Genomic DNA, 23,257 nt, shown 5'->3' with positions numbered 1-23,257 from the left:
AACACCATTACTTAACTCTTGGGCCCGTGAGAATTAAAATTTCCGTGATAGATTGATCACTATTCTTTAAAGGAACGAAAGTGATGTTTCAAACTCGGTCTCCAACTTTTTAGTGACGTTTCCTCAGGGTTACCTGTATGAAATGGTCTCAGACTATAAATGAAGCCTGAGACACATTTAAATTCCCATTGTAATCAAACTTCTTCTGTACACCTTGTCAGAAATTAAGTCGGATCGTAGCAATGTCGTGACTGTATCAATACCATTCCGACTATATAACTAGTTCTAAGAAAGTGAGAGTTGAATTAATTTCGTCTTCTATTTTTTAACTCGTAAATGCGCTTGCCCAGTGAACGAGTCAATGACGGGAGGTACTTCATGTAAAACCTATTTGGTTAGGTTCGGGTAGTTGCCGCGATAGTTCAGAACAATATAAGTGGTTTTACTTGAAGTAACTCGCTCGTTCCATTGGTCACTCACTCAGCTGTAATCGTTCGCTCATGGACAGTGCTGGAACCTTTCACCAGATATGGCGTACTCTCACGGCAAGCTTAACTTTCTCTCTTCCTTTAGCTAAAATTCTCGTTTGTTGGGGTTCAAAATTACAGTGCGACTACTATTACCGGGGTCACTTAAAACTGCACTGCACTGTAAAAGAAATAGCCTAAAAAACACTCGACTGATGTATACAGGGTTGGTAGGTTTTTATTTTGGAGAGCAAAACGCCTTATTAAAAGGCTGAAGCAGAATGATCGAGATTGTCGTCCAAGACAGTTCCAAGTCAACAGGGTAAAGAGGGTAAAGAAAATCAATTTGATAGTCCATATCTTGCTTTTGAAACTATATAAAGATTTCTGGAGACCAAAAATATCACCTACAGTTATTACGTTCACAAGGTTTCATTTTTGCATGCCCAGCAGATTATCTGTTTTCAATTTGCAGCTTGTTCACTGCGTTAATTGCGCAGCAAACACCAATGACGAACATCTCACGGCAACACGACAAACTCGGTAGTTCTAGTATTATTCAGTATTGAGGAAAACACGACACTCCTGCGTTTTACAGACATGTTTTGGCAGTTGCCTCTGCCATCTTCAGTATGAAATAAACAACAAATTTCAGTGAAATAGAAATGCTAGAGAAATTACAATAATAATAGCAATAATTAAGACTATAACAATAGTAATTAAAAATTAAATAGAAAGTTTTAAATTAACATGTTTGACCTGTGCGTTAAGTGTTGGTTTGTCCCAAACTATGTGCAACGCCTCTTTGATTTTAAGGGCAAACTGCGAGGATGCCTGATCGATGATGGCAAAATTGTCACGGCAGCATGCAGAGCGACATGCTGACAAAGTCTCCAGATGCTTGAAGATATGTGAGGCTCTGTCCGTTTCCAAGTGTTCTCTTACACGCGTGTGTTGAAATGTCTGGCGGTCTCACCGACATACCACGCTGCACAACCTGCACACGAAAATTTATAAAACACACATGATCGGAGTCCATTGGGGATAGGGTCTTTCACACTAAAGAGGCTACCTACTTTGAAGGAGGAAAACGCTAACAAAATGTTTGCATTTTTACAATAGAAATGGGAAAGTCGACGAATGCGCTTTTGAGCGATGCTAGAAAAATAACCTATGTAACCTATTCCATTCACGAGTTCGCGCACAGAGCGCTTTAATTTCACTTTAAAAGTAGTGTCGCGTGGCTGTTTGTTACCTTTCCCAAGGAAAAATCATGACCCATTTCTAAGGATAACTTAGAAGTCCAAATATACCCCCCGCCCCTTTCTTCCCTCTCCCCACCCCTATCGCCAGCCCACAATCAATACGCGCCCCGACAGTAAGCAGAGACTTTTAAGGTCATCTGTTTTAAGGTGGCTCACCTTAATTCTCCAAGGGCGCGCCTGAGAGGCTATACGAAACTGCAAAGTTTAAAAACGAAACTCTGCAAAATTGTGCATTGTGGAGTTGCGAGTTGCGGGATGCAAACCTAGAAAATGAAAATATTTCTAATTCCAGTCAAGATAACATATAAAAGTTAGGGATCACAAAGACGTAAAAACGAACAAAACACGCAAAAAAGTAACAACCCCTGGGTGGGTACTTTTAACTTTTTTTAGGTTCAGTTTTCATATCTGCTTAGTTACACCCTCGGTGTTACCTTTTTGAGTAAAAGAAGTGCTGGGAATCGATGTCGTTGCTTTATAAATGTCAGACTAGTCAAAACATTGGACGAATGCAGACGTTAATTTGTATCGTCCTGTGAAATCTTGGCCTTTTCGGGCAGTTTGTCCAAGGAAAACCTTTTCCTCGTCCTCAGAGTTACTTTGATTTTGTGCTGCTGTCCTCCTGTTTGCCATCTTTTTGTTTAGTCGATTGACCAACGATACGTCTTTGATTTGTAGTGCGTGTAGTGTTTTATGGAGGATTTCTTTAATAACCTAATAAACCTTTCTCCAAAATGGCGGTGGAAAATTCAAATAATTTAAAATTAAAAACGTATACCAGCACTAGAAAGAGCACTTTTACTTCAGTAACCCTGCAAAGTTTCGGCTAACCTTCTGGCTACAACGGGTTTTACTTCGTCTTTTTGTTTTTTTTTTCTGAAAGCTCACGTCTCTGCGATCAATAACTTTTTTTTTTTTTTTTTTTTTTTATAAATAAACGATATCTTGACTGGAAATTTTCATTTTCTAGGTTTGGCAACCTGCAACACCAACTGACAACTCTACAACTCGCAAGTTACTCAGTCCCATAAACAAAATAAAGTATTTTCAGTCAGTGCCACAGGCATACCCGCTGAACGATAATCTGAGTTCTTTTCCCGAATATGGGTATGTCGATGACTCAAAACAATAAACATCTTTCATTTATTGCGAAATAATTCATATGGAAATAATTTAATGGCCTAGCTCCCACGAATCTCCTATAGATCAGTGATCCGAAATAGTAATCGGCAGGTCATAGGCCCGAAATATATCTTTTAGATTCTGTTTCGTCTTGTTTGTTTGTCGAGTCAAGAATTTTAGTATATTATAGGTGTGGCACTGCATCACGTTCAATTTTAGTTAATAGTTAACACTTGAAAGTGTCTTACCCCGGTTGCCATCGCGCCGTAGTGAAATTTTACAACACTTAATTCCGCGCTTCCTTGTTTGGACTGTCACAGGATTTTGCGTACAAACTCTAAAACATTTCTAGAAGAAGGACGATAAGAATTCACCACAAATTTTGGCTGTACCCACTGGTTCAATAAGAGGAGCTTCATATTAACATCCCTTCGCGATAGAGAATGGTTTGGGGTGTGTCCTGTATCACGAACTTCACCTATTTCCTTTTGCTGATTTGTAAGTAAAATCCATATGCCAATTTACTGTCAAGGTACAAGTCATCTAAATTAACACCCTTACTTCACAACGTCAATAACGTAACTCGTAACGCCTTTCTAACGTGAGATGTCCTGTCAATAATACTCCAACGCATCCATGCAATACTTTGTCAAGTGAAAGAAGGGCGTGAAACACATTAAATGAATAAGGTTAAGAAAAGATACAGTTTACAACGGTAGAGATACTGAGACGATTGTATAAATGTCCTGGCTGGCATCAAACCTTGCCGCATTATTTGCTCTTAAGATCAATCCACAGTTTGCCAAAATACTATTAAATACAACTACAGACTGACTAATAAACAATAAATATCTTTTCCCAGATAAACAACAGCAATATCTGGCCTAAGATATTAAGTCTTTTGTATCAGTATTAAGAACTGCGTTTTTTGAATTTATTTTCTTTGCATATCGATCCTTAGTTTTAAATCTATCTACAATATTTCCCCAGTGCGATACGCCCCTTAACTGTGATCGTTGTATTTTCATTATTATTGTTATTATTATTATTATTATTATTATTATTATTATTATTATTATTATTATGCGCAGTAAAACTATCTGTGTGCACAGTATAAGAAGCACCACAGGGCGCGTAGCGTAACCTGTGAGCCAAGCGAAACTTAAAATATCACGTAAATAAATCAATAAAATATATATACATATATAAAAAATATAAAATAAATAAAAATATATTATTATTATTGTTATTATTATTATTATTATTATTATTATTATTATTATTATTATTGTTGTTATTATTATTATTATGCGCAGTAAAACTATCTGTGTGCACAGTATAAGAAGCACCACAGGGCGCGTAGGGTAACATGTGAGCCAAGCGAAACTTAAAATATCACGTAAATAAATCAATAAAATATATATACATATATAAAAAATATAAAATAAATAAAAATATATAAAAGCCATAGTCTAAAAAATATAAATTATATAAAAATATCTAAAAGTCATAGCTTATATAAAAATGTATAAAAGTCATAGCTGGTCTATTCATGGCTGGTCTATAAATCTTGGTATAATAAAACATCATGTCGCTAGTTTGAAAGTTCTTGCAATGTTCAGCGTCGCCGATAAAACCGCCTTCTGCATTTTCTCTAGGACTTGAGTAGTCCTCCGCCCAACCAGTGATCGCACACTAATCTCTGTCTCTTCCGACCAGCCGCCTAGCACATCCATGATAATGTTATACTGGTGCACCTCATATCCTTTGTATTGCTCCTTCAGTTCCCACCTCAAAGGACCATACTTCATGGTTTTCTCCTCGCTCTTCTTCTCTCGATTACTAATCCATGGACAACTCATCTCTATGGTCATGACTTTCTTGCTCTCTTATTATTATTATTATTATTATTATTATTATTATTATTATTATTATTATTATTATTATTATTATTATTATTATTATTATTATTATTATTATTATAACTTTTACGGCTATACTAGTCAGCTTTGGGAGAAACATAGACCCTTTGCTTAAATGGCGCCCAAATTTGAATAACAATACTTGATACATCCTAAGCCTCATATTCATGTGAAAAATCCTTTTTCTGGAAACATAAACACGAGGCTTAGGATGTATCAAGTATTGCTATTTACATTTGGGTGCCATTTATGCAAGGGTCTATTGTTTAGATGAACTTCGTATTTAACAAGAGGGAAGATTAGTATACTCTGAGGAAAAGCCGAAGAATTTTTATTCCTCGGCGTGATGACCATCAGTCAATTCAAACGATCATACAATGTCACTCAAACAAGTTCCGCCACAGTTTGTGGATTGAGAAATTACTTGACCTTACTTGTTCTGAGTTGGATTTGCTTAATCGTAACTCAGTCTTTTGTATCACCTTTGTTAGTAATTTATAATGGGGGTAACTCCGCATGACCTTTAGACTACTTTCATGTATAATTTCAGTGTTTTACAAAGTCAGGGGATTGAGTTTCAACACTGAGCCAAATAGGACAATAGTGGCATTTACTGGATCCAACCAAACATTCAAATGGAGCTTGAACCTCACTGCTGAAGAGAAAACAAAAGAAATGTGGGCGTATTTTGGTACTTGGGATGAAAGCTACCAAGAGATTTCACAGTATTTCCTAAAGATCGTTCATGAGTCGTCTGGTAAAGAAACTATGTATAACTTTTCAGCTGTGGCAAGGCGTTTGGTTTGGACGGGAGATTTATCGCGCAATTACTATGTCTCCTTCCTGCTTGTAAATGTTCAACCCACTGATTCGGGGAATTATGGGCTCGAATTTCGTGTGGATGGTTATCCTCCAGTAACGAAAGAAGGGTGGTTTAGTCTTTCTGTTCAGGTAACAAACATTTTTCTTTTTAGCCAGTCTGAGTTACAACTGTTCTGTAAAAAGATCTTTCGTGAGTCGTCTGGACAAGAAAATATAATAAGAACGAACCCTTTAGCTGCGGCAAGGCGTTTGTTTTGGACGGGAGATTTATCACGCAATTACTATGCCTCCTTCCTGTTAATAAATGTCCAACGTACCGATATGAAACATTTTTATTTCATTGCATATAAATATATAAAAACTGGCAAGGGCTAACATCATTGAACGAGATTCGAACTCGAGAAAAAAGCTACGTCCTAGCATTAATAAGTATATTGCACTTAGCTAATTTATTTGAGATAACATGCAGTAAAATTTTTCGAGAACACACTTAATTGTTTAATAAAGTGTTACGATTAATTTCAACTCTGGAGCGTACACGAAATTTAATGAAAGGTTGCATTGTCGTAAAGTCATGACTCCTGCTCTTGATTGAGTAAAACCATTTTAGTGTGCGGCGTGAAAATCTAAAGCCGGGAAGCCTATCTAGGCCAGTAGCTTTACAAAAATTGGAGAAATTAAAAAGAAATAAACATGGTGTTGTTTGTTTTCAGGATCGACCCATCAAGCCAACTGTTGGTAAGACGTTGCAGTTTTTTCACTTCTAATTGGTTCTTGCAGGCTCTACCCAAATGCTGCAAAGCTTATTTATTTATTTATTTTATTTGTTTATTTTTGCGGGGGGTTATACTCAAGTTTTCCAAGTGGTTGCCCTTTTGCAATTACAATTTGTTTGCGTGATTTATCTTTGAAAAGATAGGTGTTTTCCCCCTGCTTCACCCTCTCACCCCACGGCTCAGTAATCTATATATTATTTGTTGTGGGACAAGACTTTGTAATACTTGTGTAATCAACCTCTTAATAAACAGAAAAATAAGATGAAATTAATGCAGGATTAGCTCAAGGTATTTATTCATTTTTAAGTTGCCTTGATCCTGTCATATTGACCACTTCGCGGCGGAGAATTTCCCCTTCAAAGTGGCAAGTGTCTTTCTCGCACACAAGGTTTCCATTTCACCACGGAATTGATTTGCAAGTTTTATCACGTGACAAGGGATAGTGAAAGTTACGTGACAAAGATCCAGGTAGATCACTGGGAACTCGTACCCGCTCTTTCGAAACAAAAACATCTCTGTGAATTTTTCTTTCATTGCTTGGTAAGAGGAAATTAAAGCCATGGAATAAATATAGAACATAATGTATAACTGAAAGTTTGACTTGTTTTTACTTCAAAAGCGTTTCAGACATCCTTTCTGAAGTTATTGCAAGCCTTCGCGGGTGTTTCTCAGAAAACAAACATTGTATCCGAGCTGCTCATATAGAAACCCTACAAAACTATATATTACTGTACAGCTAATAAACTGTAGAATCTTAAAAAAACCGCTATCTTTAAACGTTTTTGCTTTAGCGAGCCCAAGCCGTGAAACTACAAAGTGGGCTACAAAGTGTCATGCTTTTCCGATATTTCCACTGGTTCCTGAGAAAATCCATTGAAAAGTTTGCCAATAGAATATTTTTCAATGAGTCTCACGCACTAGGAAACCACAAGAAAGCTATTTCGAATTTCGTAAAATCTGACACGCTTTAATGCATTAATATGTGAAGAACAGTTTGCCTGAATTTCGCTGAAATCTGATAAATCTAGATACCCTATTAATTAATTTGAATGGCGGGAATACTCGCAGAAACAAGTCCTGAGTTTTTGGCCTCCAAAGATTTGCATAGTTTTTGACCCTCATTACAGCAGTTGCTAACGAGGCTAGGCCACAGACCAATAGGAAACGGCATAGGAACTCCCTACCGATACTCGTAACAAAACAATCAATTGAAATTCGCGGGGAAGGGCATAACAGTCACCTTCTCCTTTATTTGCTTCTACCGGCGCGTATTATAGTCAGGCAAACTAAAGAAAAGCGGTGCGCCGCATTGTACCTCTTTCCATTCTTCGTCGATCTGTGAAATTGAAGGTTGATCGAACCAGGAGCCCTTGTCACTGTCCGCGGGAGTTTTGTTTTTCTCAGTACATTTTTCCCCTTCATCTGGGAACCTTGGGTTAGGTCTGATTTGTGTCCAAGGCCTTGAATTTCTTTCCGAACGAAAAAATATCCCCCCTATGAAACGTAAAGCAGGCTTCCAGGTGAGCCCATTAACCGCGTAAAGGCCTGTGGTGATTATGTCAGTTTGGCAATCAATCAACTTTTACTTTAAACATTTATTTTCCTCAATAACTAGTGCGAAGTTTAATATTTCTTTTTGTTTTTATTTTTTTTTTATTTTTGGGAAATTATTAATCTAACGAATAAACTTTAATCTGGTTGAAAAATAAAGGGTTTTTTTTAAATAAAAGTAACTCTGGGAACCTTTGGAATAGCCGTAAAGTTCGATTCTAGATTTATTGTTTTTATTTCATTCCACGAACCCTTCAATTTCATATATCTAGTTTCCTGTATACAGTCAACTCCCTTTACTACGGACGCCCTCGGGAGCAAGTTAGTTTCCATAGTAACGAGAGTCTGTGATAGCGGGAATTTATTTCAGTCAAACATCTGTAATTTATCTTCGCCTGGGATTTAGCTGCTGTCCGTAATCGGGGTGTCCGTAATAGCGAGGGGTCCGCAAGCCGAGAGTTGACTGTACAGTCTGACTCCCTTTATTGCGGACACCTTTGGAACCGCGAGTTAGTGTCATTAATAGCGAGAGTCTCTAATAACGGGAATTTATGTAAGTCAAACGTCTGCCATTCATTTTTGCCGGGGATTTAGCTGCTGTCCATATTATCGGGGTGTCCGTAATAGCGAAGTGTCTGCAAGGCGAGAGTTGACTTTATTTTGTACAAAGTAGGAGATTATATCCTAAGTTCTCGCCTTAGTCAGCTTTATAATCTAGCAAATGTATCTACCAAATTTATTTTGGTCCTGTACTAATAGTGTTCGAATAAGGAAAAATTGTTTTGGAATCCCGCACTTTACCGTTTTTACGTTTTGCAGTCTTGATTTCAAATTTGAAATAGTGATAATTTGCCTAAATCTTTATACAGCATTATTTTTTTTGTTAATAAAGCAATTTACAGTTTTTAGTTTGTATTTGTCGCAGTGGTATTTTCTCAATCTCCTAGTCTTAAAAGTTCGCAAAAGCCGGTGTACTACTAGCAAATTAAACACCTGGCGCCAAACCTATATGGAACCCGTTGTAAACGGCAAATAAACAATATTTTTTCCATCTAGATACGCAAAATATTAAAGAAGGGGAAAGGCTGAATTTCGTTGTACATTTGATTAATTTTTAACAGCGTGAAAGAAATAGTTCTGAGTTTATCTTTCCTTTAATAAACCAACTTTTGTTCTCATCTTGATATCTAGATACGAAAAATATTTCTCTGGAGGTGGAGGAAGGGAAAAGCCTAAACATTTCATGTCGTATTATCATGGAAGGAGACCGTCCAAATGTTGTGTGGATGAGGGACAAGATTCTCGTGCAGACAGGACAAAGCAAGTTCCTCTTTATTGAGAGTGTGAACAGATCACAGGCAGGGAATTACGTCTGTATCTCACTGAGCCCAAGTGGAAACAGAACGTCACCTATCACAGCTGTAAATGTATTGTGTGAGTACATGTTTTGAATCATTTCATGGCCTGATGTCTCTATAAAAATGATAATGTAACTTATAACCTAAATTTTTTTTAGCAACATGTCACCAACTGATTTAGCAATACGGTAGCGTTTCTGTCCAATCGTTTGTGCATTATGCTTAGGCTTACACACACACATTTTAAATCTTAGCCGAAACATCTGCATATTAGATCTCTTCATACACGTTCATTGAAATATCAAACATTATGGCGATGTGTATTTTTAGAAAAAAAAAATAAATAAAAAGACTAAAATAGTATAACATCAGTAGAACTGTCAGTAGTAATTTGGAAAGGAAAATTCAAATATATTGTATTTTTGACCCATAAAAAACGAAAACGGCAAATTAAAACGAACAGCAAAGAGCTCACCGTGGTGAATTCAGTACTAAATTGAAGAGACGTCGTCGACCTTTGCGTACTGCTAGGAAGGTAAAATGTAAGGCGGTTTTCTTAGCCAAGGCTTGTTTCTCTCGATTTTCGGTTTCTTTGCTCTGTCATTTTCGATAGTGACGCCCAAGGCCAAAATAAAGTACCGACATATCTGAAAACTATGGTTGAAAAATAAAATCTGAATTATATCGCTTTGTTCACTCGAGATCAGTAACACCCGAAATACCGTAACCCACAATTGTTTAGGTATACTGACAATTTATTTACCAACTAATAGCGCGCAGTAGAACTCCCATCTGAGTTTTTAAGCATTAGATACCATTGGAAACTGCAGCTTTTGTTTTTTTACGTGAACACTTTTTTAATGCTAAACGTAAAAGGACTCTAAGCTACTCTAGCTATCAACACGCTTTCACAGTTGTGCCCACGATTAATCCGCAAAACAAAGGAGGCCATGCTTAGTTTTGTTTTAAAAAAAATTATATCCTAAGAACTATGCAATGATCTTGCCATTCATGAAATAAAGATAAAAATAAAGGTTTATAAGCGAAATATATTAAATGTTGAGTTGAAAACAATCATTTTTTCGTGTCAGTCACAACAATTAGAGGGCATGACTGATCCCTAGGCAGCTAACAGGACATATCAGTACAACCTGGCTCGTCTCGAGTTGCCCTGTAGCTATATACCATGCTCATGACAAATGTATGGCGTTTTTCAGATCTAGATGAGCCACGCATACGAAAACATGAACTGAAAGGGTCCCTAATAAGCCTCAAGTGTGAAGCAGACGGAAATCCTCCGCCGACATTTTCTTGGCGGAAAGATAAAGAAACTATCAGCAAAGGTATCATCAGTACGCGGAATTCAAGTACTTTGACGATGAATCTCACAAATGATGAATATTTTGGTCTCTATGTGTGTACAGTCAAGAATGGGGCTGGTACTGATGGAGCTACATTCAATTTGGTCGAAAAAGGCAAGTAAAAATCTTTCTATTCTGGGCGAAATTTCAATGGCGTTTGGTAGATAGACAAGCATGATAGTCACCAGGTATATATACATCCTGAAATATGCCAGATCTCAGAATCAGAATGGCTCTAAGTCGTTTCACGCTTTAAGGTTACCGACAATTATAATCAGGGAAATTTTGTTTCCTGCCCGTCCGGAACATTTCAAAGTCCAAATTCTCCACGTGACGCCAGCAAAAAAGTGAGACATTTCGCAAAAAAATATCTTCCAGTTTTCAGTCTGGAAACTTGAGCGTTTTGATTTTACAGGACAGAAGCGCATTAAGAGAAGCAAAAGTACATGTAGGACAACATTTTGCCTTAAGGGTACTTCCTGGGTTCGATAGGGTGAAAAAGGGAAAAAACATTTTTTTCGACCAAATAGAATTTGGGGATTTTATCTAACATTTACTGAAAAAAAAAATTGAAAAATATTAAAAAGCGCGCGAGATATTTTGGAAAACGTATTTCCATCTAAAAGTAAATAAATAAAAAAGGTGTCATAATCTTCTTAGTGCGAGACGCCCCAGAGGAATTTTCGCGGCAAACGCTTCATCTGGGAGCTCTTATTTCAGAAATAGGCATATTTTGTTTACATCTCGCCTGCAGAAAATTTCTCACTTCGAATTTTCTATTCTTTGCCGGCGCTGCCCACATGGAAAAGTCATCAAAAAACGAAAAGAGCCTGTGGATAAAATCCCGGAAGATGCCAGGGCCTAAGAAAAAGCCGGAAAGATAGGTTTCAGCGAAGATCGAAAACGTGGTCTTGCAGAGAGCAACAAAGGCTCTTGGTTCGACCAAGAAACTCTAGTCGACGTTGAAGGTTCTGTCGAAGGTGATCACGAAGAACTGGAGCAGCGGCCTTCAATTTAATCCACTGTTATTGGATCAAGTACACAGAGGTCGATTGCCGTGCAAAAGTCCTGCAGCCGTAACTTTGCAAGCGTCCTGTGAAAATATCAAATATCATATTCTACATCCTCTGGGCCGATTTCTTTCTTCTGCAGCGAGATAAAACCAAATAACGTTTTACTGCGCGTTTGTAATGAAACATTGGAATAAAATCAGCAAGAATTAGACCGATGAAATAGAACTCAACAGAAGCGTATCAGCCCACGTGTAATACTGGAGATGGCGCGTTCTGCGTGGCCCTTTCTCTCGCTTTTTGCTCCGCTCCACGCTATCTTGAATATTTCTTACGAAGAAATCACCATCGTACCTACATAACAGTAAAAATGCGATTTTCTTTCATTATACATTTCCTTTGATACGAAATGAATAGTCGCTTTAGCTTGAAGCGTAAATTACATTACACGCAATCAAAACGAACAACCAACCCAATAGATTTCATCTCTGTTACCAGCGCACTCCTCCGAGGAGTGCACAGTTTGGCAAACACTCCGCTGACGCGCTTCTGGTTTCGTTAGCCTTGGTTTTTCCCGTTTTCCTGGTTGATTTTTACGTTTTCCTTTCGCCACTTTCCCCATCTCGCTCGATCACAACAGCGGAGTCTAAAACGTGTCTGCAACGCGATACTTTTTCCGCGAAATTCTGTGCTATTGTTGATGACGCCATGGGGTCCTGTTGCTCGATTGGCTCGCCACCTAATGAGGTGTCATAATCTCCTGTGGAGGCTTGTTTTTCTTGCAAACCTTTATCGAGCGAAAACTCGCACTTGAATTTTGGCAGAGTATGTCGACTTTGAACGAATTAATAGGGTATGTAGTTTTGACGGATTGTCGTGAAATTTGGCCAGAAGATTCGAGGAATAATGACAAACAAAACGGTGTCAGGGAATTTTGATTTTCAAAATATTTTTCCCGTGGCGACTGTTTACGCAACACGACTCAAATATTTTTTGCTACTCAAACTTTAGACGTGGATATCTAAATAACCAATCAGAATTTCGAAAAAGCCTGACACCTTTTTGTTGATTGATGCCTTGTGAATAACACTGGGCAGCGATTTCGTTCTTCGCGCGGCGTTCGATAACCGATTAATTCAATGGAACGACCATCGGTCGATTCGAGGTTCTACTGGCTCCTGGCACTTAAAAAAGGAAAAGATCGCTCAATTATATTTTTTATAGGAAACTACATCTATTAAGCTTTATAATGATATATAGTTTGTTAGAGGTTTATTTAAACTTGCGCGCGTACGATTTTTTTTTCAAAGGACACCCGCGAACCCAGGAAGTATCCTTAATGAACTTACTGACTTTATTTATTGTGGGACGTTGATTTATTTATTTATTTATATATATTTACTTATTTCTTTATTAAATATAGTTGTTTTAGATGTATCCCTCTAGTATCGAAATGTCACCAAAGTAAAAGGCGTTCCGTTGGGATCCTTATTGGAAGAGACGTTCGACTGTGCGGGTAGACAGCTGTGGAATGATTGGTCGTTCAGGTAAAGAAACGCTGGAAAATTCGCGGAACAACAGGAGTAAATGCATTGTTGAAGGATTGTCGCGGAGATTCATATTCAATTTTCATCCAGAAATAGAATTTGCTGATAATTCGATCTTTTCGCACCACGGGCTGTTGTCACGCTGTAGATAACTTTTGCGTCCAGTAATTGAAGCTTATCAATACATTTCATCATTTTATTGACATGAACGGTCACTGTTTATGAATAGCCAATTAGGAGGTTTTGAATGGCCTGAATTCTTTAGAATTAGGAGTTACAAGTCTTGAAAAATTCGCGATCTCGCCACTGGAATTCGAGCACAGCTAGGGGCACGAAGGGATGGAACCAGAAAATTTAAAGAAAGTTAGATTTCTCCGACCTCATTACATCTTTGTCTACAGCGAATACTATTTCTGGGTGAAAATTGGGAAAATTGAGAGAGTAGCTCAGTAGTGAGTGAAGTCAAAAATGTAAAATTGAACCAACAGGGTAAACGATTTCATGTGTAACGAATAAAGAGTTATAATGCATCTTACAGGTCCTGAGGCGGAAATTCTAAACGCTCCAGCAGGTTGGTACAACCAAGCAATTTGGTCTTTGCTTTCACTTCTTTCCAGTGGCTAGTATCAACTCTCATAACAAATTGACGTTGAACTGTTGGAATGAATTCCAATTTTAATACCTTTTTAACAAGTGATTTTGTAATGTTTAAAACACGAGCATCAGTGTTTTATCGGGATCTCTCAACCTTATTACTAATTCATCAAGCCAAAACAAAGCAAATCTCTTCCGTGAAGGAGGTTTAGAAATGTGATCTTAATTGTCATAACATTTTGTGAACTTTTGCTTCGAATTTCTCCAAGAATTATCAATAGTTTGAGAAGCTATATCAAACACTCGAAAGATTGCCGCTTTTGCTGGTTAACATTTACAAGTTTTTTTGTATACCATATGACAACATTGTTATCATGGTAACGTTTCGCCGGTAAAAATTGAAGGGAGATTTTACCAACTGTTCAACGTCAAATTAATGGATTGAATATAATTTTTGAGGTCGTTAACCACTATATATAATTGACGTTTTCTTTAGTTTCGTTCTTTATGATCAGAGTTAGCGCATCGAAGGCTTTTGAAAGGCTTTTTGTGATATTTAAAACGACTTTCCGAGCTAAAGACTCAAATAAACTAAAGCATTTTACTGTTGCAAAACCAATCCCGGAGTAATCACTGCAGTCAACTACAGCAGAGGCAAACTAAAACACCATAAAGTAATAACAATTTTTTGACCAAAAAAAAATAGAAATAAGTCAATCCGTTTATATGCGTTAAAAAAGGCCTAGAAAGAGGTGCAAATTAAGGTATGTTCTAATGCGAAGCTCAAATAAACGCGAAATCACTTTCAACACTCAGTTAGAACCTGTTGTAAATCATCGTATTTTTTCTCCCAGACGACGACACAAGACTAATCAAGTATCTATCGATATCTGTTGCTTTGGCTGCTGTCGTGGTGTGCGCCTTCCTTATTCAGCGATATGTAGTGAGATACAGGCGACGGATGAATCGCCGTAAAAGTAAGTGATATTAATTGTCTTTCAACGTTAGCAAAACGGAACCTAATCGCAGCCTGGTCCGCTCAGTTGGTAGAACACCAGGCAATAGAGTGGGAGAACAAGGGTTTCGAATCACCCAGGAAAAACACTCTGAGGCTTAAAACAATCAATGTGCTGCCGGTGCTATTACATAGACCATTTCCGAGTTGCTTTGAACCTCATTATGAAAGCGAGGCTAAGTGCAAAATTTTTGTTATGAAAATTGGTTTCATTCATTTGCAAATAAACTAATTTTCATATGAAAAGTTTTGCACTTAAACCCGCTTTCATAGTGACGTTCACAGCAACTCGGAAAAGGCCTATTGCAATTGGTTACACCTGGCTAAGATCTGGCTAAGACGACTGAAAGACCGTTCACAGAGGAAAGTAAAGTTTAGACCGTTTGGCGTCATATAAGACCTAAACAAGTTTCATCACCATCAACATCACCATTCTATCCCATCACCATCATCATCAATTTCACCCTCACTATTGTCATCACTGTCATCATCGTAAACATCGCTCAGTGTTACCATCACCATCAACTTCACCTTCATCATCAAAAACAGCACCCCGCCACCATGATCATCATCATCATCACCATCATCATCATCATCATCATCATCATCATCATCATCCTCTACATTTACGTTACCCGTTACCATCAGCCGTTATCCAGTCGATAAATAGCCACCGAGCGGATAAAATGTATTAGCTGGAGTACATTTTAATGGCTTTTGCGTACTTAAATGGCTATTGGCGTCCCCGACTTTGTACTTTCAGGTAATTCTATTGTAATGACTTTTTTCAGAAATTTACCTTTGTTGTCTCTTCACCAGCGAGTCATGATCACCGCCACAATCGCCACCACCAACACCATCACCATCATCTTCAACAGTATTATCATCACCGTCACCTTCACGACCTCAATCTACATCACCATAATCATCCTCATCATCATAAATAAATCCCGTTTAGCCATGGTTTAAGTAAAATTTTGAGCGTGAAAGCACCTTCTAAATTACTAAACAGTAGACCAAATTGCCAAATTAGTGATTATTACCACAAGACCAAATTAGTGATCAATTACCACACGTCTTATATAATGCGCCGTATAAATGTTAACCCTAACATGCCTCTGGAAAAGGATCTTAGACGTGGAAAAGGATTTGAGAAAAGGGGACTGGAGAAAAAGTTGGGGTAAGGGTCAGCAAGCCAACGTCAATACCTTAGCCCTTCCTCTGACCTTAACTTCAGTCCTAAACTTAACCCTAATCAGCAATACCGTACCACATTCCTTGTTCCCCGCTCCCGTCTTTAGTAAGCAATAACGAAGTCTAATAAAACTTCATTTAACATTTCAGACGAGGACCCTGACGAGACACACACGTATGTATATGTTACCCCTCTTTCTAAAGTTTGTTGAATAGGGTTAATTTAACCTCAAAACGCAAGCAGTGTCTGTGATGGAAATGGTTATAACACTGATGGCAACCAGTCCAAAGTCTAATTGTCACGATCAGTACGGCCTCCTTACTAATTTCGTTTTCGACTACCGCGGTTTAACGATGATTAGTTAATAGCCCGGAAAAGACTTATACAAGTCTTTCTCACAGAAAAAAAGATTTTGAGTATAAACAACCGCGTTTAGATTTCCAAATTCGGTGATCAGAAAAATCGTCACTTTTTGATTTGTCTCAAACAACACAAGATCCTTTGTTTTTTTAGAGTCGTGAAGTTTTCTTTAGTCTGAAATGTCAGCCGACATTTCAGATTAAGTTTTCTTGTTTGTGATTTTTTTTCATAAGCCATGCATATTTACCACCGACTGTGTAGATAACGGGTCTGCGCTTGATAAAGACACATGAAAAACATTGCAATTAATGGTTGTTACTATTACATATTTACAGTATAAATTTTCCTTTTGCAGCTGGTTGGATTCTGCTGCTGCTACCGACCTCAATCAACAAGGGTCAAGGGGTCCTGGTGTAAACATTACATTCTCTGGAGATGCCGAATGGGAAATACCGCGAGCCAACTTGAACGTTGAGAAGGTGATTGGGCGTGGAGCATTTGGCGTGGTGTCACGTGCAATGGCGTGGGATTTGCCAGGAAGACCTGGTTGGTCTTTGGTAGCGGTTAAGAGTGTCCAAGGTACTTTAATATTTCTCACATACACAACGTACAATAGAACTCCGCTTTTCGGACACCGGCTTAATGTGGACATCTCGTATTATAAACAGTATTCTTGTTACACCTACACCTCTTCCTACATTTTGCTTAAAATTAACCCTCTCAATAAGGACACTCCGTAATACGGACGCTTTTTCTGGTTTTAACGGTGTCCATAATAAAGCAGTTTGACTGTAGTGGCTTTCTGTCGAACAGTTACACTTTTAATCGTCTGAAATAGCTGAACTTAAAAAGCAAACAAATAACTAAAACGAACATACAAACAAACACACACACAAAACAAGACAAAATGGTAAATAAGTTTATTTTATAGGTTACCCAAAACAGATAACCGACTCGACGCTGGTTTCAAAGTAGAAAAATTAGAACTCAACCACAAATCGTTAGTGTTTTTGGCTTGTCACAATTTTTTTTTTGTTATCAGCCCATTATTTTCGAACACTGACTTAAACTGCTGCGCTGATGCCAAAAGAGGTGCAATAACAGACATTTCTATATAAAAGAAACAAGACGTTTTGTGTTTTAACTTACGATTGTCCTATTCCGTCGTTTACGACGATCGTACCAGAATTCTACGACGGATTTTTTTAGGATTTTAATTATTAAATAAATAAAATCGAACTGACAGTGATGTTTCTCTCTTATGATTCCTATGGCACCTCGATGACGTCATGGACAATTCTTTATCCAAAAACAGCTTTGTAACTTGAAAAATCAATGTCAACTTTTCTCTGTTGCTCTTTTTTCGAATGAGGAAATAACTCCTCTTTTCCCTTTTTGTCTGAATAGAGGACGCTTCTGAGAAAGAAAAACGCGATCTGTTATCAGAGATGTCGCTCCTAAAAAACCTCGAGCCCCATGCTCATGTCATTCGGCTGTATGGCTGCGTCACCACTGAAGGTTAGTGCATTTTTGAGTCAAATTTATACGCCCCCTCCCCCCCACCCCCCTTCCACAAAAAAGGAACACACGCCCGCGCACAAGGGTCCAAATCACTGTTATTCATTCCAATAACTACTCATCCAATAACCTTAATGTGGTAGTTAAATAGTAGTAACGTCGAATAGAACCCGGATTCAATTTTCACGCGTAAATTGAAATGCATTCATTTATGTTTATTCAACGTGACTGAAAAGGATCGTATCATTCTACTAATTCAATTTAAAACGGGTTAAGGAACTAAAACTTCAAAACTAACTTAATAAATTTTCAATGATTTATTTGAAAGCTCGCCCTCTGGTCGTTGTGGAGTATGCGCAATACGGTGACTTGCTTGGCTACCTGAGGAAGAGCCGGGGACTGCAAGACAACTATTACAGCGACCCTTCAGTCAAACCTCAGACCAGCCTTACATCCAGGCAGTTGCTGAAGTTTGCCTGGGAAATCAGTGATGGGATGGACTATCTTTCAGTGAAAAAGGTAACTTTCGCCTTAATGTTATTTATGTGAAAAGGTGTTTCTGGTTTTGGCTGCTTCTCATTTGCTGTAAGAATGGTGAAAGGATATGATTGTGATGAAAAGTAAAAGAACTCCACACGGCGGAGTTTAACGTGAAGCAGCCATGTGTATTACTACTCCTCCAGGATGGATAAGTGCCCACTTATACAACATTTTCACTTATAGAGAGGAAACTCATGCACAACCTTGTCAAGAACCATGAACTACTCTATCACTACCCCACCTAATTGAAAACTGCAAACTTTTTCAATTCACTATGGCATAACTTAACTTGTCAGGGTTCAGGGTTTTCGTATGGTGTGTCTTGCTCTTTTTGATTGTGGTTTTGCTAATTGTTAGATTATTCATCGTGACCTGGCCGCGAGAAATGTCTTGGTTGGCGAAGAAGAAGTATGTAAGATCACCGACTTTGGAATGGCCAGGGATGTCCAGGAAGAGGACATATATGTTCGAACACACGAGGTAAACATGGTAAAAATTATTTCTTTTCCGTTGTTTCATAAGCACATGGGAACATTTAAGCGATCTTCGTACGTTTAGAAGACAGACGTTTTTCTTTGCAGTTGCCGTTCTGTGCCTCTTTGCACTTCTTATTCAGAGTGACCATCTGTATTCTGTTTTTAGGGTCGCCTGCCAATCAAATGGACAGCACCAGAGGCCTTGTTTGGCAGTGGAGCGTACACAACAGCGAGTGATGTGTAAGGATATAGTCTTGGTTTTTTGAAACTACACTGCAGACTAAATGATTGCTTTTGCGAAGGCTCAGTGAGTGGTATTGAGATATACCACTGGAGAATTAATTTAATTGTCAGGAGACCATGATCCGAAGTCTCTGTCTCCCATGCTAAGCATTTGAGGCAACATTTTCCCGAGTAGATTAACCTCTAGAACGGGCCCAAGGGTACCTTAGGCAGACCCACAGTTGAGACACACTATCAAAGAAGGTAAATGCCAATTAAAATGTTGTACTTCATATCTTTCCCCGGAAAAGGAGTTATTTTATAAATCAACTCGGTAAAGGAGACGACGCAAGGAACTAATACAGATTATTGTTTATTGGTGCCCTTGTCGCTAGGACAATGCCGTGTTTCTAGAAATGTCATTTAAGTTTATCTCCGAGATCCCTGTTCCCTTAGGACTATCGAGATAGGTACCGGTGCTGATCGGTCTGACAAAGACTAGTGGATGAGTAGTGCTAGGAGAAGGGTCAGCCATTGACCATCATTCCAATACGTGATAGGGGAATGAGCAATAATATTAACGTCCGTCGCTTCGCTATGATACAGACAAAAGTGATAGCTGCAGGCATGTTCGGTAACACAAATAAATATTTTTTGGCTTGTTTGTTTGGAGTTTGTTCCTCACAACTGACTGGAAAATAAGTCTAAAATAACTCAAATTTCTAATATATTTTCTTTTTCAGGTGGAGTTTTGGGGTGGTTTTGTACGAAATATTCACCGTGGGTAAGTTAAAGCTGACAAGAAAAAATCCCTGGAAATAGTAGGAGCTTAGAATTGTAGGTGGATAAGCTTGAAAATAACAAGGCCAATTTTATGGCAATCAATTGGACTGACAAAGAGAATGTAGAAATCAAGGTTATTGAGTCTACTGCTGGACTTGCATGGACAAAAGAACGAAGACAAAAACTAACAACAACAAAACCATTAAATGAAGGAGATGAAATAGTTTATAGTTGCTGCAGTAAAATCTCCATACTGTAACAATTGTCTCTTTAATTGTTAATAAACTTTACCTTGCCATATTAGTCAAACAAAGGCTCGTATGTGAACAGGAAACGTGTATTTACATGACCATCATTTTTCAATCAAATTACCCTGCTTTGTTTTAGGTGGAGATCCATTTCCTGGTGTATACATGAGAGAAATTCCCTCCTTATTAAAGAATGGTTACCGCATGTCACGCCCCAAATTCATCAGTCCTAAACTGTAAGTATGTACATGTACATGTTCATACACATTGATTATATCGATTGTAGTTCAATACACCTCGAGGGGAGTGAAGTACTCTCACGTTTGAACTCGAATTTAAGTGACGACTATGGATTTATTTTTCTTCAAAATGGCGTAAGAAATACAAAAAAAGGCAATCGGTGATCGATAAAGCGACGTTTTTGGAATAATTACGCTTGCAAACACAGCGGCCAAATTCTACGGAAAGTCACGGACGAGTACCGATCGCATACGCTTGGTTTTTCCACAAATCGCGAACCGTGCAAACTAAACATATTTTGGCAGCCATTTAAAGTAACTGGTTTAGTTTTATTTAGCAATAACCAGAAAATTTTCCAGCTATTCACGTAACAGTGAAAATGGCAGCAGATGTCGCGTCGCGTCAAAAGCAACACGGGTCCAAAGAAAACTGCGACAAATCTTATTAAATCCGGCCAATAACAAGGCAACCAACGCGTTATAGACTTTCCTTGATAGGTGAATGGCATGATTTCATTTTTATCTGTCTATGAAACTAAACTGGGTGCAAAAGAAATGCAACCATAAACTAAGGAGAACCATGCCACTGTTCGGAACACAAATAAGGTCATGACAAGTATTATATTACAGTGGGTTTCAACTGGGAAATCTCCATCTGATAAGGTGCAAATAATAAAAAGAATAAAGATTGAAGTTGTGATGTTCTTAATATTTCTATAAATCATCACTTTTTCGTATTTGAACAGGTACGAAATTATGATGGAGTGCTGGAAAAATGCCCCATCTGATCGACCAGGTTTTGCTTCCCTTCGTTCCACGCTGCACCAGATGAAGGAGGAAGAGGAACAGGTTAGCAGCTCTTATTGATTTCAAATCAATCAATCAATCAATCAATCAATCAATCGATCAATAAACCAATCAAGAACCATCCATCATAAACCAGGGACCAGTCAGCCAAATCATTCAACTATCCAACCAACCAACAAACTGACACCTAAGCCACCAACACCGCGCTCATCCATGGGTGCCAGTGGAAATTTAAGAGAAGTGCACACCCGAGTAACTTTTACAGGACAACACCAAAACATACATTATTAATGTAGGATACCTGTACCAATTTTCAGACGCTTACACTGTTTTTTCGTTTTTACTTCCATAGCAATATGTCAACCTGGAAGAGCTTTTCTACGAAAATGTGCTGCCAAGCAGTTGCTTGAGGTGCATTGACGACGAAAGTGTAGAAACGTGCATTTAAAGTACATATCTTTTTAGCTCAAGGATCTCTAGAGCATTTGCAATTGAACAATTGTGATTATTCCGAGATCGTATTGGCATTTAGTTTAAAACTTTGGTAAGTAATTAAATCCATATGCTATGTAGATTTGTGTTTAAGCAAACCTCTTTTTGTAAAATTTTTAATAACGCAAGTTTTTCTCTGCCAACTATAATAACTACTAAACTGACGCCTCGACGTCAACAGGGACTGCCGGCCGATTTGGATGAAACTACCTAATCTAAAGTCACTTTGATTTGCTTTGGACATAGAATGTAAACTAAGCTTACTAAGCTTAACTAGCGGTTCAATAACGATATAAAAACTTTGGTCTCTTGCGTTTCCAAAAGTCATGACAAAGAAATTCCGTAGAAGCCGTGTGAAAACAAAGCAGCCGCATTAAGGAGGGTATTGAGCCCAAAAACTGAAGATTCCAGATTTAACTCTTTGAGCCATAACAATGATCAGCATCAAATATCAATGCTTATTCAACCCTGAGGTCAGGAGAAGCGAAGTACATTTTCTTGATATTTTAATAACTTCTCCCCAGTACACTGTACTTTTATAAGAAAAGTGTGGGGACAAGATAGGAGAATTTGGTCTTGGATATTAGGGATTAAATAGTTAACCTTGAATCTCTATAGTTTAGTAACCACTATAAGTAATGCAAAATGCATCAATACTATTGTTAAGAGAGTTGAAGCTTTGCCGACTCAGTTGGCCCTTACATTCTGTTGTTTTGTTTGTTTGTTTGTTTTACTTTTTTTTCTATTTTTTTTCTTTTACTGCGGCCCTGATCTCAGCCCATAAAAGGCAAGGATACCCCAAAAAACGTTAAGGTGTGTAGTGTGAATCAGATAAGTTCCGCTTGTAATTTAGGTATCTATTGTAAGTGTCACATAGAAAAGACTACGTTTCTGTTAATCAAAACTGGAACCACCCTATCGACCTGCTTAAAGCTCTCCCGCCTAAAGTTTGTAAACAGTAACCGGAAGAATAGAAAATATCGTTCAAATAGCAGTGGGAGAAAGTGAAAGGGGGTGGGGGGGGGGGGGGGGGGTGTCGTTGGGCAAACGAAAATAATTCGAAACTATATTTCAAAAAGTGTACGGATAATGAATAGATAAAATGAAAAACAAAAAAAAAAAAAAAAGAAAACTGCAGGTAAAATAAAAATTGTAGAATTTCAGGATTGCACTCTTTTTCATATTTTTTTATATTAAAAACTTTTTGTAGGAACGTTGAGGCTGAGATTAGCTATTATAATACTCCTAAGAAGTTTATAATGAAGCTCCTATTTTGTCCAGTTTTTTAATTAGCTTTAAATAACTTTTTTTAACAAAATTGTAATTTAACAGTTTCCTTGGAGTAAATGTTTGGTTCAGCTCAGCCCCCCCCCCCCCCCCCCCAACCCCTCCAAAAAAAACCAAAACAAAAAAAAAAAAGGCCAGTTTCTGGTTATATCTGCATTGGCATTGGTTATGCAACGAACCGTATGGATATTTTCAACTAAAGACCGTTTTAACTCACATCTCTAACATTATTAATTGAGAACAGCCTCAGCTCAACGTCCTCAGAAAGTATAAAATCAGT

General features: G+C 37.9%; 1 protein-coding gene across 1 annotated transcript; it reads left to right on the top strand.

Annotated features, from left to right (window-relative positions):
* The first annotated feature begins 3,086 nt into the window (after positions 1-3,086).
* LOC146469747 (proto-oncogene tyrosine-protein kinase receptor Ret-like) lies at positions 3,087-22,996 on the top strand. The gene is made up of 18 exons (XM_085122844.1): positions 3,087-3,352; positions 5,327-5,727; positions 6,312-6,336; positions 9,117-9,359; positions 10,501-10,762; positions 13,078-13,088; positions 13,740-13,772; positions 14,650-14,772; positions 16,155-16,179; positions 16,721-16,944; positions 17,773-17,883; positions 18,212-18,402; positions 18,781-18,903; positions 19,066-19,139; positions 19,865-19,905; positions 20,292-20,388; positions 21,138-21,240; positions 21,551-22,996. Exons 1-18 carry the CDS (start codon positions 3,298-3,300, stop codon positions 21,644-21,646), a joined length of 2,238 nt encoding a protein of 745 aa, XP_084978970.1. The 5' UTR covers positions 3,087-3,297; the 3' UTR covers positions 21,647-22,996.
* Positions 22,997-23,257: the final 261 nt, after the last annotated feature.

The sequence above is a fragment of the Pavona decussata genome, unplaced genomic scaffold, assembly GCF_977016875.1.
Source record: "Pavona decussata unplaced genomic scaffold, jaPavDecu1.1 SCAFFOLD_119, whole genome shotgun sequence".
Classification (NCBI taxonomy): Eukaryota; Metazoa; Cnidaria; class Anthozoa; order Scleractinia; family Agariciidae; genus Pavona; species Pavona decussata.
This window is presented reverse-complemented; position numbering and strand designations above follow the sequence as displayed.

Bases quoted from the DNA above. Each gene is read 5' to 3' on its own strand.
- LOC146469747 (XM_085122844.1), top strand. From the start codon at position 3,298: ATGGTTTGGGGTGTGTCCTGTATCACGAACTTCACCTATTTCCTTTTG. The intron at 13,773-14,649 runs GTTGGTACAACC...TTTTTCTCCCAG, and splicing joins AATTCTAAACGCTCCAGCAG to ACGACGACACAAGACTAATC. The intron at 19,140-19,864 runs GTAAGGATATAG...TTTCTTTTTCAG, and splicing joins TACACAACAGCGAGTGATGT to GTGGAGTTTTGGGGTGGTTT.